Source organism: Mytilus galloprovincialis, chromosome 7, assembly GCF_965363235.1.
Source record: "Mytilus galloprovincialis chromosome 7, xbMytGall1.hap1.1, whole genome shotgun sequence".
NCBI classification, from domain to species: Eukaryota; Metazoa; Mollusca; class Bivalvia; order Mytilida; family Mytilidae; genus Mytilus; species Mytilus galloprovincialis.
In genome coordinates this window covers 68,043,311-68,060,903 of record NC_134844.1, presented here as the reverse complement: position 1 = coordinate 68,060,903, position 17,593 = coordinate 68,043,311, and the positions used below count along the sequence as shown (strand labels likewise).

Sequence of the window (17,593 nt, the reverse complement as noted above, 5' to 3'; positions counted from 1 at the left end):
ATCAATTTTCCAACAATCACACTTTATGACAATTGAAGACTTTTGATCTCGAAGGAAAAACCATATTAAAATTGTAAGAAACTGCTTAATAAACTAAATGAACCCATAGTAGCAGATATATTAGTCTAAGACGCATGATTTGTAGTTGTAATTTGGCTTTGAACTATAGCTGTCAGATATTCTCAGATCTGTTTGTTGTCTTTTTTTATCGGAAAGTATAAGTACCCGGCCAAGTCCACTTGTATTTTTGTCAATCTGATGAGTTAAACCTTTTTCAACTTATTTTTATAGTTCGTTCTTACGTTGTATGTTATACCACTATCCCAGGTTAGGGGGAGGGTTGGTATCCTGCTAACATGTTTAACCCTGCCAAAATATTTTTGGAAGCGACTGTCCCAAGTGGGAAGCCTGTAATTCAGTGGTTGTCGCTGGTTTATGGTGACATATTTGTTTTTCATTCATTTTTGTATGTATAAACACGGCCGTGTCTGCATCATTTTGGTCTTTTGTGTATAGGTGTCTCAAAGGCAATCATACCACATTTCCTTTTTTATATATAATTGCTACCCGTTTGTGTAAAAGTTTTGTATTAAGAAACATAATATTGTGTTGCACGACAAGTAACTTGGCAAGACTTCAAAGCATACATCAGTTCATGGTTTATGTTTTTTCGAACCCTACATGTTTCTTTTGGACTTATTAAAAATCTCCTTGAAACAACCATACACATGTATATAATATACAGAATGAAGGCATGATTAATAGATTTCATCATTATCACAAGCCGTATGATTTTGTGTTCTGTTTGTTTTTGTGATGTTTTTTCCCCACGTTCAGCAAATCTATAAAACCTATTAACCAATTAATTTGTAGTTGCTTTTTGATGAACCAAATCACATCTGTAAAAATAACTCCACCATACACCCTATTATTCTAAATTGAAAAGGACCAGTCAGACCGACAATCAATTAGAAGTTGTATTTATACAATGTACATGTATCTAAAATATCACTGCATATGATTCCATACTTTTTCAGTCTTTAAACCAAAATATAAGTCAAGAGAACAAAAAATCATTCCAGGTATAAATAATATTTTTATTATCATACATCTATTTATATATATATAATTATAATGCCATTAATGTATATTCATATTCAATAATTTTTTTTTCATTTCTTACAGCTTATGACCATAGGGTTACAAATTCAGCATCTAACCTGTCTAAAGAAAAATCCAACAAAATTGAGGTAAAAAAAGAAAAAAATACAGATGGTCAATGCAATTTCAGTACTACATATGACACAATATTTCACACTGCCTACATAGATACTGCAGACAGCATCATATCAGATCCTATTCAAAATCTATTTGGTGATTCAGCTATTACAGAAATTACTAATCAATGTAAGACAAACAATGAAGTTGAACAATTTTTTCAAAGCTTATTCAGTGACTTGTTCAAATTTAATGCCAATTTATGCTTGTCTCATGACAGAGAAATGTTCTTCTCCAAATTCCATAAAGTAAGATTAAGTAAATCCGTGACAGAGGCATACAGCACCCTGTTTAGTAGTAATGAATTTCTTGAATCCGATTTCAAAAACTTCTTGCAAGTGTTCATGCTTGAGCTCATAAATCAACTTCTGAATCAACAATGTTTACACGAAACACAGAAATCTAACATTCAACAATCAGAACTTTCCGACAAAGACCAGAGTATTCTATTCTACATAAGTGGCTACATCATAAGAGCATGCAGCAAAAAGTGTTGTAAATTGACAGGTGAAAAAAAAGGTTCAAAAATGGCTTGTATAGACAGATTGAGGTCGCAATCTAGCACCTCTTCATTCCTCACCAGATTTTCTAAATGGACCATTAAGAATGACCGTGGTGGGCTTATTGTGCCGTGTGACAACTTCTACCTCCTAATCCGTGAGTTTGAGATGGTTGTCAAGAAAAACATTCCATCCAACATATGTGCTTCATCACTCTTGTGTAAAAAATTACAGGAGAATATTATGGAATCCTATATGGTGAAATACTATTCCGAAAAGGTTTTTACAGACTTAGATTTTTCTCAATACATACTTGTTTTGGAGGACATAATCAAATTGTTTCTAACCATTCGTGGAAATGCTTTCACTCGTGTCCATCGTAATAATATAATACAGAACAAAAAAGTTGTGAAAAAAAGCTCAAGCAGTCTGAGACAAGCGTTGAAAGAAAGACATGTTAACAACTAAGTATGAAAGACATTAATTACTGTACATGTAGTATGAATGACAATACAAATACAAAATATATGTACACAAATTACTTATATCATTTCTTAAATAATAATAACAGTATTTACAAGGTAAACAGATGGACCTGTACATTATGGTACATGTAGATGACCATGTATATATATATATATATATTTTAAATATGAATTTTGAATTATGGCTATCTATGTATAGCTACAAAAAATATATGAATTTTGAATTATGGCTATCTATGTATAGCTAGCTACAAAAAATATATGAATTTTGAATTATGGCTATCTATGTATAGCTAGCTACAAAAAATATATGAATTTTGAATTATGGCTATCTATGTATAGCTACAGACTACAGGTACATGTACTTCATTGTATTCATAAATGTAAACAATATGTCCTTTTTTTTAGTAACTTAATTTTTAAAAAACAAATAAAACAGTGTAAATATCTAGTTGCTTAAATTAGTCTTTTACAAATTATTTCTTGTTTAGATTTCAATAAAGGTAAGAATTTTGATTTGTTTTCTTCTTCAAAAAATTATTTTAAATAGAGCACAGTTAAAGCAAACACCATGAGCTTGTTATGAAACTACCTGTGTATACATATAACTTGTAGCAAATATGAAAAGATTATACTTCATTATAATATAAGGTATTATGGTATTACATTATGGACTTTGATGCTTTTTAAATTTAAGTTAAAACTGACAAATTTATACCTTCTATACATGTACATGAATGTTATAGCTGTTATACTAGTAGTATGCATGAATTAAATATTTAAGTACATGTGATTTCATAATAAAAGAAGAAAAATTATACTTCTTGTCTTGTCTATCATTTCCCTTATAATTACAGTTCAGGTGTCAAAATACTTTCCCCAGTCTATCTTTTTCTTGGTAGCTTAGTATTGTCTATTGGGATGTTTTCCCGGTTCGCACTGATGTTACCTCTTCTTGGTTGGAGAGCCTGGGAACCAACGGCACGGAGTGTTGTCATCATGTTTCTCACTTCATATACTGACGGGTTATTGTTTGCTCCTGATTTGTGTCTGTAATGTCCAAAATGTTGTTCCAGGGGATCTTGATTAAAATGATGTGTAAGAACAAAATCAGCACCAGCCTCAAGCAGAAATTTAACACATTCGGTAATAGATTTTACACTGATTTTAAGTCCATCTAATGTTTGCCTACTCAAAGTCATGGCGGACTTTTGTTTAGTGGTTGCAGCAATGTTTCTGTTTTCAATATTTTGTCGCCACTCCTCAAAGTATCCCAGGAAAGTTGTTGTCAGCCACTCCAAACGGTCGTCATTTACATCTGTATATGGGTTCAAATTTGGATTTCTTTTGTTGCGACCTTCGAAAAGACTTCGTACATTCAGACAATCAAAAAATCTATCAAAATGTCTAATGAAACATACAGTTTCAGAAACACTTTCATCATAAAAATGTTCTAATGCATTAGCAACAGTTCCACTTAATATCTGAGCGGCCAGATTGACTTTCATATAACTAAAAGCTGTCAAATCAATATGCGGTCTTGATAATTTTGGACATGGACTATAAATATCTTGTTCGCAATGTTCTTCAAACAAACGGACCAAGTGCATCCATGAAATGTCTTTTTCCCTATTCCATAACTGACGAGTTTTCTTGTGGGAATACGAGTTGCTTAAACAATTTCTGGCGGTCTTCAACAGATGTGGCACATCAGAAATGAAATACAAGTTACGGTTCTCATCATGGGGGTTCTGGGTGAAATACACAGGTTCTGTACTGTTGTCTAATTTGTGCAATTGGAAGAATTTTCTGTTTGCAGAGGCTCCATCACATGTACAAAATAGGACTTTAAGTTTAACTGAGCATTCAAGGATTGATACAGCTTTCCAAAAGATCGGGTATAAAAAGTCTGCAGTTATACTGTTTGTTGCAAAGCCTGCAAAAGGAAACTTGAGATTTGTAGTTATACCTCGGACCATTATCACTAGCATGAACTTTGCCACTTGTGTTGGCTTGCTGTCATTTACAGCTTTCTCTAAGTTCATGATTTGGTTGCTGATAGAGTCTAAATCACAGTACCCAATTAATTCTCCTGTGTGCTTGTCATAAACAAGGTCTTCTTTAATGCGGATCTCATCAAACAATACTCCTACATAACTTTTGTAGTTCTCTTCAAACATACCTACAATAATAATAACATCTCAAATTATTTTGTCTCAATATTGTACAAATACATATCATGCATATATAATATATGCATGCATGCAGTGTTATCAAGATAGAAGTCAACTAATTCCCTGTCAGGCCAAAAAGAAATATATGTCTGTTTCCTGCTGCCAAGGCAAATAAATCAGGGTTGGTTGGTCGGGATTTTTTTTTTCTTAATTTTTTTTTTGCACTCCCTGTCAGATTTGCAGTCGGTTAAATGTCATGTTTGGTTAGGGTTCTATACCCCCAAAATGATTTAATCCCTGTAAAGAAGCTTTAATTGAATAATCCTCCCAATGCCGACAATTCTAAACCTTAATTGTAGCACATTTGTGCTGGGAGCAGCCATTTTGATTATTTGGGCATAGTAAGATATGGATCTGGATTGGACCGTAAACAATTTCTTACCAGATTTTAATAAAAATATCTAGGGTCTGGGAGTTTGAGTCAGGGTCGGTCGGGAAACAGACATACATATACTTTTTTTTGGCCTAATGGTTACATGTACAGTATGAAAAACATGAAAAACAAAGCAATACTGCCAAAAACTAAAACAAAACAAAACAACAAATATATATATATATACATGTACATCATGTACATCCAACATTCTTAAACATGATAAACATGCTTGTGAGTTATGTACTTCATCACCTATTCAAAATATTCCACATTAATCCAAGTGGTTGCTAATATAGGGAATCACTGAAGAGTGACCGGAGCGGGACCCCTCTTAGGGCAATAGTCAGTCAGTGGGCCCCACTAATGAAAATTCCTGGATCCGCCACTGAATCCAAATTATATTTGTATTCATCATTATGGTATATTTAGGCTGCTGTTTTTTTCTTCAGCATGTTTACGTCTGTTGCCTTTTTTGCCATGCATTAATTGTCAGTTTATTTTCTTAACTTTACATCATCATGTGTATTGTACATGTATAAAATCAACATGTTCATGTATAACCAAAGGTACATGTACAGTACATGTAAAATATATTTTTTAATCTTATGTTACAATGTACAATGTATAACTCAATATCAGAGATATATAAAGCCTTCAAACAATCATGACAATATACATATATGACATGTAGGAAAGAAGGAAACACAACACTTTGGTTAAGACCCTCCATTTTTTAGGTCTAATTATAATCATTTTGAAATTTTAGAGTTTTAAATATAAATTCAAACAATAAATGTATTTTGCTTCAAGAATTTGTGACAATGAATTTTTACCATGACTTCATGATCCTTAAATTATCTTAATAAATTAATGCCATATATATATTATTGATCATGACTGAGCACTACACTTAACAAGTGTTACATGTACATACCTAATTTCTTTGCTTCCTCATGTAACATTTTGGTAACATCTGGCTGAAATCCCAAGGCACTCTTAGTGTAGTGTGAATAATCAAATAAGGTCCTTGCACTGGGCAGTTGTATAAAGCCAGAGTCTCTCATGGCATCGTAAGCTTTGGCACTTTTGTTCCTCATATAAAGACACCACCTAATTATCATTGGATGCCACCTCATCCCATTTTTGCCAGATGTCTCAAATTTACACTGTTGTTCCCAAAAAAGTCTTTGTACACTGTTTGGGTCTGGATATGCTTTCATAAATTCGTCGTTACATGTGGACATCAAGTCTTTTAATTCAATGTTCTGCACTTGGTCAAATGAAACACCATCCTGGAGAATATCCTGCTTACATTTTCTCTTCAGTTTTTCAATTTCTGATGACATAGACTTCATTTCATCTCGCTGCTGGTTGATTTTTTCTATCAGGTTTGATCTACTCATGTCTTCATGTTTGATTGTCTTGTGCACAAAATCTGTTGGAGGTGAATTCTGACGCTCTACAGCTCTTTGGTGTCTCTTTCTTAACATGCGACGGTCATCTAAACATTGTGAACAGCGCTTTCCTCTGACTAACAATGAACAATGAACTGATCGGATTGTTGATCCGTATGAAAAAGTCCCTGATGTGGCACTGAAGTTACCTTCCCTGTAGCTGCGAATAGTGTTGGTGACCTTGTCACTGATTCCACATCCAACTGGAGTTATATACTGATATTCCTCATCAGGATTTCCGACACAGACAGAAAACCACTTAAGACGTGCTAATAATTTTGTCACAGATTCTAAGCTATCATATTTTGTTGGCAGTCCTGTCCAAACATCATTGTCTCTTGGCACTTCCTTCCTATGTACATATATTTTGGCACAAAAGTTACTGTCAATAATAACTGATAGTTTAATGCTCATTTCTCTACAACTGATCTGGTACAGTTCAACTATGCAAATCTCCATATCTGTACAGCTTAGGATATATGGATTGCTGATGTTACCTTGTAATGAATCGCATAAAGTCTGAAAGGGAGAAAGGCAAGGTTCTTCAGGTTCATTGCGTGTCTCAGTCACTGTAGATATCTCTATTTCTTGAGTAATCTGTTGCTCTGTGCCTTCCACTGGTGCTATAAAAAAATCTGCCTGACAATCAAATTGAAGTGTACATGTTCTTTCATTCTCAAATAGCTGTTCTTTTGCTGCGTAAGTGTGGTCTGAGTGTTCATCTAACATGTGTTCTGCTTTGTCTTCACCTGATGCATTAGAAATTTCCTCCGAACGTACAAACTCGAGCAGGGATGAGTCTTGATTAAAACATGGTTCATCCTTTTCATCTTCAGTGGGGTTGGAAACTGCAACTGATATCTCCTCCATAATGCGACCAACTGCTGGCCATGGTCGAGGATTACTTTTCTTTTTTACTCCTTTTGTAAGCTTACTACCTCTTTTCCTCTTTGGCATTCTAAATAAAAAAAAAATAAAAAATTTAGAATTGAAAAAAAAATTGAGTTTGTTGAGCCTATTATTGATTATCGTGATTATATACAACATCTACTAGTATTTGCCTTACTTTTAAACTTTACTTCCTATGTCATGCAACAATATTCAGGTTTTATTATGCTAAATCTATTTTAAATATTGTTCTGTCCTGTATGGGCCTTTTAAAGCTTACTATTTAAGGCCACACTTAAAAATATTTTGGTTGGACGAAACCGTACCCAATGGTCGAGACAGTGGGTAGGTAGGTAGGCATTTTCTTTTTTTTTTCAAAAAAAGAAATTGAAGTACATGTATCAGATGTTTATTACTCTTCATGCCTATTTGATTAAAAAAAAATTCTTCAAATCAGGACAATAAAAGAATTTGATTAGGCAAATTTTTTCTGGGTAGGTAGCGTTTGGGCAAACAAACCTAATATTTATTATGGCCATAGGTACATATATTGGATATGTTTTTGTCAATTGTTGAAGGTTGTACATGTACAGTTAACATACAATATAAGTTACTGACATCAACTTCATTAAGTAATAATCTTTATTTAGTGTCTGCTTAGCACTATATTTTGAGTCAGGTTGTTGTTTCTTTGATATATTCCACATTTCTTTTGTCAATTTTATAATGTTTATTGTGTACAAGTTTTATATCATCTGTTTGAGGCAAATTAAACTTACAAAAAATTCAGCAATTTTTCAATTTGTAAAGAGGGGCTTATAAATGGCACCAGAACTGTAACAGTAACTCCACCAAAACTACAGACTGTGTTTTGAGGTAATAGGCATGGTGTATAAGTTTCCTAACATTTGGTTAAGGGACAGACAAGAAACTAATTACAAATTTTAACAAGTTACATACACGCGTGAAAACATACTAGCTGGTTATATGGTATGGGCTTTGCTCATTGTTGACGGACGTACGGTGACGTATAGTTGTTAATTTATGTGTTAGTCTCTTCAACTTGTGGACCGTTGTCTCATTGGCAATCATACCAACTCCTCTATTTAAATAAAATTATAATGTTGGATGTGGAGGGGATATACATGTTACTGTATTTGTCTAAATATAATGTACCCCGTGATGTCCACACATTTTTCTAATTGCAGACTATGTCGTAAAGGTTTTGCTCATGGTTGAATGCTGTACGTTGAACAATATATAGTTGTTAACTTCTAGGTCGTTGGGTCAGGGGTAACTAGTAGTCTCATTGACAATCACACATGTTTAAATAACTAACAATGCTAACTTTTAAAGACAGAAAGAATATCTACCAGCTGAGGATGAGCACAAAGATTGCCTCTTTGTCAAAGGATTCATTTTTGATTGTAAATGTACAATTTGTAGATCAGAAAGACAGAAGTGTGGAACAATTAAGATAGAAAAAAAATCGAAATCAAAATTTTACAAATTGAAACTGTCCAGAATCCGTTGTTAAAATGTTTACATTGTAGTAAATTACTTCATATTGAGATTAAAATAATTTATATTTGAACTGTTTCTTTAATTGTCTACTCATGCAGATATAAATTGAACAATATAAAAGGAACATTTTTTACATATGACCATTTGTACTAATAGTAAAATCCAAACATTGCAGCGCACCGCATGAATAGCACTTTTCAAATTTTAAATAAATGACACAGACATTTTAAAACAACTATATGTCACTTAATGGCCTTCAACAATGAGCAAAGCCTATACTGCATATAGTCAGCTATAAAAAGCCCTGATAAGACAATGTAAAACAATTCAAATGAGACAACAAGCAAAAAAAATAATGAAAAACACCTATATGTAACACATAAACAAACGACAACCACTGAAATACAGGCTCCTGACTTGGGACAGCCACATACATAAGTAATGTGGTGGGGTTAAACATGCAAACAGGGTTATAAAAAAAACAATGGCACAATCTTCATAGATGCCAACCCCCTTTTGACACAATCAGTAACAAACTATCAAATTTTCCGTATTTTTGAAAAGTTTTCAGTAATCATTCATAAACGTGCATTTACCAATAAAAATTACTGACGAGTGGTTGCAAAGTGATGTGCACTAAAATTTGTCGTTTAACATGTTGTCTGTAGTAGCATTCCATTCATTAATTGTTCAGATGTTCTCTACTCGTACATTTTCGTTTTGTCAAGGAGAAGAAGAGAAAGGGGGAAAGCTACTTCATAAAATGCAAGTTTGCCTCTTCGGAAGTCAGTTAGTTACCCAACAATAGGTTGATAACTCCCGAGAAACCAGAAGCATTACATTGGCGTTTTCTAAATACCGGACCAGGACGGAAAAGTAATGATAAAAATCCGTGTTTTACAAAAAAATAGAAGAACCATCAGAAGTAACCAGGCAGGATATAAAATGTGCAGCAAGAGAAAGTGTTTTAAGAAAATGGCAGAACCAATGGGAATCAAGTCAACGTGGCAGAAATTATTACAACTATCATCAAAAAGTCTGTCAGAAAATACCAAAAGATTTACCATCCAAATGGTCGTTTTCAATTACTTCTAGTTTGAGAACAGGTTATTGTGATCTAAATGATTATAAATCCAAAATTATACCATCATCAGACAAAAACTGTTCCTGTGGAGAGCCAGAAACTGTAGAACACTACCTTTTACATTGTTCTAACTATGAGGAGGCTAGAGAGAGGATGAGAACATCTATTTACTTTATTACAGGAAATATACACATGGATTTAGACACCTTATTAGGAATCGATGAAGAAGAAATTAATAGAGACAATCGAAACGAGATATTGTGCCATCTGGAAAATTATTTAACGGAGTCTGGTAGATTCAAAAACACTATACAGCAAAAAACACTATAAATCTATATCAAAATTAAGTCAAATTTTTTTAAGCAGCAGCCACAACTTCAATTAAGTACATGAGTGAACATTACATATGTGAAGAAACTACAAAAGAGGAAACGTACACAAGTGTTTACAGTGTCATTTGGGACACTTACTAAAGACTAAAGACTAAAATTGAACGGTGATGATTGGGAATCCGTAACTATTCGACTTTGACCGTAATAGCCTAGTTTTAATCGCAAAATTGGAAAAACTACGGAAAAATCGTAATGGTTGGCATCTATGCAATCTTTTTCTTTGTTGGGTTGTGGGTATTTTCATCCTGATGACGATGCAGAAAGTATTTAACGACCATGACTGGCTATACAAAATATTCTTATAATCTCTTCGGCTTTATATTTCTATGGAGAAACACTCTTTATTCCAAATAACAGACATGGAGAACAAGAACTTGTAACCTTTTAAGCAAAAATAGTGACATTTGTTTTATTTCAAAAGTTTACCACCTTATAAACAGGTGTGTTACATACTTGTTTTTCATTTATTTGGTATATCAATAAAGCCATTAGTTTTTCTCGTTTGAATTGTTTTACATTGACTTTTGGGGCAATTTACAGCGGACTGTGCGGTATAGGATTTGCTCCTTGTTGAAGGCCATACAATCCTATACATGTAATTGATAATTTCTGTGTCATTTTGGTCTATTGTCTCATTGACAATCATACCACATCTGCTTTTTAATAGATAAGTATTTTGTTTTATTCTTAACAATTCTTTTACATTAAGTCTATAGGAGCAACATTGTAACTTTAACAGTGTTTAATCAAAAATTTTAAAATAAAACTTTATGGTCTACAGGGCATATAAATGAGGTACATGTACATATAGGTTGGGTACAGTAAATAGGGAGTAGTCGTGTAGCAGCTGATGCATTGAACTCGGACACATTAGTTCATGGTTAAATACAGGTTCCGGTTCCAGTGTGAAAATTTCCTGGTCTGACACCAGTTACAAGTATGGACTTGAAAATTAATGCTAGTCCATCAGAAGGGGACGATAAATGACTGACCTGTGTTAAGCGAGAGCAATATCTTTTGCACATAATAGACACCGCTGAAGATTTTGAAAAGAGACCAGCAGTGGCGGATCCAGAATTTTTCATAAGTGGGGGCCCACTCAGTGTTTTCCATAAGAACCGGCCGCCGGCCAAATTGACCGTTTCAAACAGTTATTTGGCCGGTTCAATCGTCATCAGTCAAAAAAAAATAGGTGCAGATTTTACTTATACGACTATTCTATACGTCGTAACTTTATTATTATCTAGAGGTTTTATTTACGTTTGAGAGTTCCGGTTTGTATTTCTATCGGACACATGGCCGTTATCCATCGAAAGAGACTTATTAGAAAAATCCCGAGAGATATCGAGTATATATGCAAGTCATGCAATGCAATGTCAAGGTCGTTAAAAACTTTCATTTGTTGTTGAACTGTTGCTTTCGCGTCGATCCGGCCCAAGTCGATCCGTCCCACGTCGATCCGGCCCCACGTCGATCCGGCCCAAATGTAAAGTCGATCCGGCCCCAATAAAAAAAAAATATAAGGAATAAAAATAAAGATATATATTAAAGTAATTCATAAATGTTTATGATTTTTATTATAATGTTAAAGGTGTACGGTAAAAAAAAATTAAAAAAATATTTTCTTCAGATGAGTATAAAACAACTAGGTTGATTATGTTTTTATTACAAGTTTTCAAGATTATTGGGTATAATTATATTAAAACAATTCAGACATCAACATTAATCAGCAGTAATTAGCGTTTTCTTTCAATTGACTGTGATCCTAACAAGTCTTTCATCTTGTGTAATAACAAATAGTTACATACACAACGGTACAAGCCGATCCCCAAGCTGATACACACAAACTTTGCTTTTCTTTTAAGTTCTTAAAATTTCTCAAATATATCGATATAGGAAGATGTGGTGTGATTGCCAATGAGAAAACTTTCCATCCAAATAACAGTTTATAAAAGTAAACCATTATAGGTTATTATTATATACACCAAACAAAATATCGATCTATAAAGACCTTGTTGATATTATGAAAAAACAAACAAGTAAATAGAAGCCTGTGATGTTACCTGAAAAAAATACAATTTATAATTATTATATACACCAACCTAAACCAGAAGATCAATTAATCAGGATTTGATTTAATTAAGTGATTACAAGTGGCATTACCTTAGTTCACAATCATCAGACAATTGTTGAATAAACAAACCAATTATAGACTAATGATTTGATTAATCAAGTCATTATGATGAGTTTAATTTAATAGGTTCCAGTGGACTGTAAATATTTATTTAGATATTCTGTGTATGAACAAAAAGAAAATGAAATCGCCATGAGTTAAAGTTAAAGTTATCATGGAAAATAACTTCATATTTTAAAATATGTTGAAGCTGCTATACAACCAAGGACACAATCACAATCATTTTCGTATCGATTTAAAATAGTTCTTTAACTGGTACTTCAATACTTCACTTACCTGTTGTCATCCATCATCGGACACTTTTTGCAAATTCCATTTATACTTTGTCACAAATTCCTCCAAGATCAATATAGTTATTTCTTATTTTATTATGGGGCCGGATCGACTTGGGGCCGGATCGACGTGGGCCGGATCGACTTGGGCCGGATCGACTTTGGGCCGGATTGACTTGGGGCCGGATCGGTTTGGGGCCGGAACGACCGGATACCGAACTGTTGACGATGAAACGTTCCATCACAGATTTTTTCCCTACTAAGCGACACAAAGGTGTGGATTTTTATGATAAAACAATAACGTTTGCATGCATTATTTTTCAATTTGTTCTGTTGTGTTTTATTAACAGTCGCGAATGAATCGATGACATAATTGTCAATTTGGTTCAAATGCACTACGCTGGATCGAAGATTCGACAGCTAGTCAATATTCCCCGATCGGGAGACAGCCTCCAGATCTAGAGATGTCCCTAAATTGGGAGACATGGAATACATTATTTGTCTCCTGATTTGATATGACCCAACATGCCTGAATACTTCAAGCAAATACGGAAAATTTCCTACGATAAAGGAATATTTACAAATCAAATTTGCTGTCAGACAGAAAGTGTGCATCCTATCTATAATTAAAATTTCTAATAAATAAAATTGCTGTATCCAATACAGAATTTGAACAGTATGCTCAATTTTGTCAACGTTTAAATTATAGCAGTATTCAAACTCTTAAAATTGTGCAGACAAAATTTTTTAAGAAAAAAGTTCTGCTGGTAGTATGTCAATTTGACAAGCATGAAATATTGTCTTAAAATTCACCAGATGCCAGGATTTTGAATCTAGATTTCAAAAAAATTTCGGGGGGGCAAACCCCCTGACCCCCCCTTCTTTCCGGTGACCGCCTACTTATTCATTTTGGCCTGTTAGGCCAAAATGAATGGAAAACCCTGCCACTGACTGACCTAAGAGGGGGCCCGCTCCAGTCACGCTTCAATGATTCCCTATATAAGCAACCAAATTTTTCCCCAAAAAGGGGGGGCCCGGGCCCCCTGGGCCCCCCCTCTAAATCCGCCTCTGACCAGGCTAATGCAGCTACATCAGGTGCAAAACGGGTCAGTTAAATCGTGAAATTACTGGTTTCTTAATCCACTTTAAATACATAAATATGTTTAAACTGAACACACTACTTATTCAAGTTATTGTTTTAACTTTACATGTATATAAATATATATAAATGATATTTCATCCTTTTTTGTTTTTGGAAGCATGCCACAAGACATGAAGGACTGCAGTGGTTAACATTGACTGAGCTTGTCAAACAGGGAAATTTAAAGCTTACTGTGTGGTATGGGCTTTGCTCATTGTTGAAGGCTGTAAGGTGACCTGTAGATGTTAATGTCTCAGTCATATTGGTCTCTTAAGCATGTGGACAGTTGTCTCATTGGCAATCATACCACATCTTCTTTTTAAATGCCTGTGTACCAAGTTTCAAGTCGAAAACTAACTTGACCATGTTGGGCAAAAACATTAACCTGAAACTTGCACCATCACACAGATATACTGCATTGACAATGTACATGTTGTATTCAGTGAACCCTGAAATTGGGATAAAGAAATCTTATTTGGCAAAAAACTTTAACCTGAAGCAGAATAGACGGACAAACAGATGAAACAAAGAGACCAGAAGACATAATGCCCCTTCTATTGTACATTTACATGCAGGTCATCAGCTATTGGTCGACTGAAAGGCAGTGATGATCTGTTAAAACGACATTAAATTTTGAAGTTAGATTCTGTTGGCCTGTAGATATATAATTTTTAGAGTAATCTCGGACTAGCCTGGGAGCAATTTAACAATCCTGGGCTGCCATTATTATTCAGCCTGAAGACTGTTAAAAAGATTGGACATAAACATACCTTAATGGATAATACACCTTCACTTTGTAAAGAAAAATGATAATTTGATACTCATTTTTTTAAAAAGTAGGGTATCAACACACATTGTACATGTAGCTGGGTGTTTTGGTATCAATATGAAAATATTAGTCACCTTTGCTGAAATTTTTAGAAACCACTATAGGATGGAACTTTACGAAACTGGTCTTATTTTAACAAGATAACACTTGGAATTAATATAAGCTTTTTAAATTGCATATTTTTTCGTTAATTTCTAAGTTTTATGAAGAAAAAAATGGCAGTTTGCATCTGGATTTGGGTACCAATGCGAAAAAAAAATAAACCCCATTTGATGATATTTTATGAAAACACTATTTGACCAAACTATACGAAAATAGTCTTATTCTAACGGGATAATAATCGGGAGTAGAATAACACTATAAAATTGTATATATAATCGTAAATTTCTAAGTTTTATGAAAAAAAATTGGTGGACCACGCCGGTTCTACAGCAATAAAGAGGGGAAGCTGAATGGACCGAATTTAAATTTGTCTGCATTGGATTATTATCGTCATCTCAGCACATTATAGTATAAACAAATTAGTAATATTAGTAAAATGTATCTTTTGATTATACTTACATGCTTTAGCTGTGAAAACAATGGACATAAACGATAAAATAAATCTTAAAGCGTGTCGTCTCTCTTTGCAACAATGGCGGAATTAGCTTATCTTCATCCCAGGTCACATCATCATCCCAAGCACTTCCGGTGGCCAAGTGATTTCATTGGCCGTTATATAGACTCTACTAGAGTTGCCAATCTCTTGTATTATATGTCTCTGATGCAGTCTATCACAGCTGATAAAATATTTGAACACTGTGCGGGACAAATTTGCCATTCCAGGATTGGCAAATCTGACTTTGTAGGTTTACAAGATATCAAAAATATTTTTTACCCAAGTGATAGATAATCAAAAATATCAAATTTCTCCATATGTCCCAACATGTCACCGTTGTCACTGTTGTCACCACAGCTAATTTAAAGTACATTTCCCATGGAAAATTTAAAAATTCCAATGGAAATATTCAAAGTTCCCATGGGAAAAGAAAAAGTTCCCATGAGAAAAAGTACTTTTCCTATGGGAATTTTAATGTTCCCATCGGAACTACAATTTCCCATGGGAACATTGGTAGATAGTTTCTTCCCATGGAATATTCTAAATTTCCAAAGGGATTTTTTCTTCCCATGGGAACTAATTTTTCTTCCCATGGGAACTAAAATTCTTCCCATGGGAAGATATTTTTTTCCCATGGGAACAATATTTTTTCTTTTTTCTTTTTTTCTCAGAATTTGTAAATGAGCTGTGAAATATCGCAATTGACTGACAGTCACTAGTAACAATGACTGGAACAGTTTAACAAGCATTCCATTTGATAAAAAGGTGTTATTTCAACAAATTAAAAGTATTTATATCATACTTTTACACTCAAAAGTCTTTTATTATCGTTGAATGATTGATAGAAATTCTACCGTCCAGCGGCTGATTTTACAATTTGAATCTCTCACCTTTGTGTTCGGTCAATAGCATCGTGTATTTCATGACGTAATCGTGTTTGCTGAACTGTCAAGTATCAGAGCCATGCTTTTGTATTTCAGAATTTAATTTAAGAATAAAAATTATAATTCTTTTTTAATCTATATACATGGGGAATCACGAATCGTGTTTAAGATTATTTTCTAATTAAAACCCTATAATTTCATGAAATTGACATCATAATTATTATTAATGTACTTATTCTCTTTCGTCGACGTAACTCGATATGCGTGGTTTTCGCCACTATAAAGATGTGCACTTATTTTTTAAAAGTTTATTTCATTCATTAGGTAAAATGTCCTTATATGGAACGCCAAAACTGTCTTGTTATGACCATTTTTCATTATATGAGGTGCATTTACCTCTATATGATGTGCACTTGTCATTATATGATGTGCAAACACCTTTATATGACGTGCAAATATACCTAGTATATGATGTGCAAACATACTTATATGATGTGCAAACATTCTTATATGATGTACAAATATCCTTATATTATGTGCACATATACTTATATTATGTGCAAATGTACTTGTATGATGTGCAAGTATATTTATATGATGTCCAAACATCTTTATATGATGTCCAAACATCTTTATATGATGTCTAAACATCTTTATATGATGTGCAACTACACTTATATGATGTGCAAATATACTGATATGATGTGCAAATGTACTTATATGATGTGCAAATGTACTTATATGATGTACAAATATCCGTATATGATGTGCATTTTCCCTTATATTATGTGCAAACATCTTTATATGTTGTGGTTGTGTCATTATATTATGTGCTTGTAATCTTATATCATGTGGTAAGGTTAACTTCATTATATGATGTCGAAACGTCATTATATGATGTGCTTTCATCGTCGTTATGGTCAATGAACATGATTACGATTAGAATGATTACTGTCTACGTCATAACTAATTCCGATCTGCTTCTGCAGAATTGATAAACCCGGATCAAATCTTATTTTATCTAAAAAGAGGAAAACCTTGACATGTTTGTTCCTCGATTTAAGATGAAAAAAATCGCACCAAATATTGATGGAAAATTGTCAAATTATGAATTTTAATCGATGGGTCTACAATAATGAATATACGGGATCTACAATAATGAGCATGCAGTTAACTTATTACGTTTTAAATCTTTTAAAGGGAAAATTCACGATTTTTTACTTATGGTTTAAATATGTTCATTATGACATAATATATATATTCACAAAGTTTTATCGCTATATGTGCAGTAATAAAGGAGAAATTCAATAATTAATGAAAAAGTATCAACTACTTCCTGTAGGTCGTGACGTTTTCTCCTGATTTTTGCATGCCGGGATTTAAAATACAATCATTAAAAGTCTTGGTTTTTAATCATATTTTAACGTAATCGTAAGCGCGCCGATGACTTATGCTTTATC

The 17,593-nt window shown here is 33.5% G+C and overlaps 1 protein-coding gene across 1 annotated transcript; it reads right to left on the bottom strand.

The window, feature by feature from the left end:
* Positions 1–1,076: 1,076 nt before the first annotated feature.
* LOC143083521 (uncharacterized) lies at positions 1,077–15,404 on the bottom strand. The gene is made up of 3 exons (XM_076259773.1): positions 15,213–15,404; positions 5,808–7,285; positions 1,077–4,445 (listed from the first exon to the last, which is right to left on the bottom strand). Exons 2-3 carry the CDS (start codon positions 7,282–7,284, stop codon positions 3,148–3,150), a joined length of 2,775 nt encoding a protein of 924 aa, XP_076115888.1. The 5' UTR covers position 7,285; positions 15,213–15,404; the 3' UTR covers positions 1,077–3,147.
* Between the last annotated feature and the right edge of the window lie 2,189 nt (positions 15,405–17,593).

Bases quoted from the DNA above. Each gene is read 5' to 3' on its own strand.
- LOC143083521 (XM_076259773.1), bottom strand. From the start codon at position 7,284: ATGCCAAAGAGGAAAAGAGGTAGTAAGCTTACAAAAGGAGTAAAAAAG. The intron at 4,446-5,807 runs GTATGTACATGT...TTATTATTGTAG, and splicing joins TGAGGAAGCAAAGAAATTAG to GTATGTTTGAAGAGAACTAC.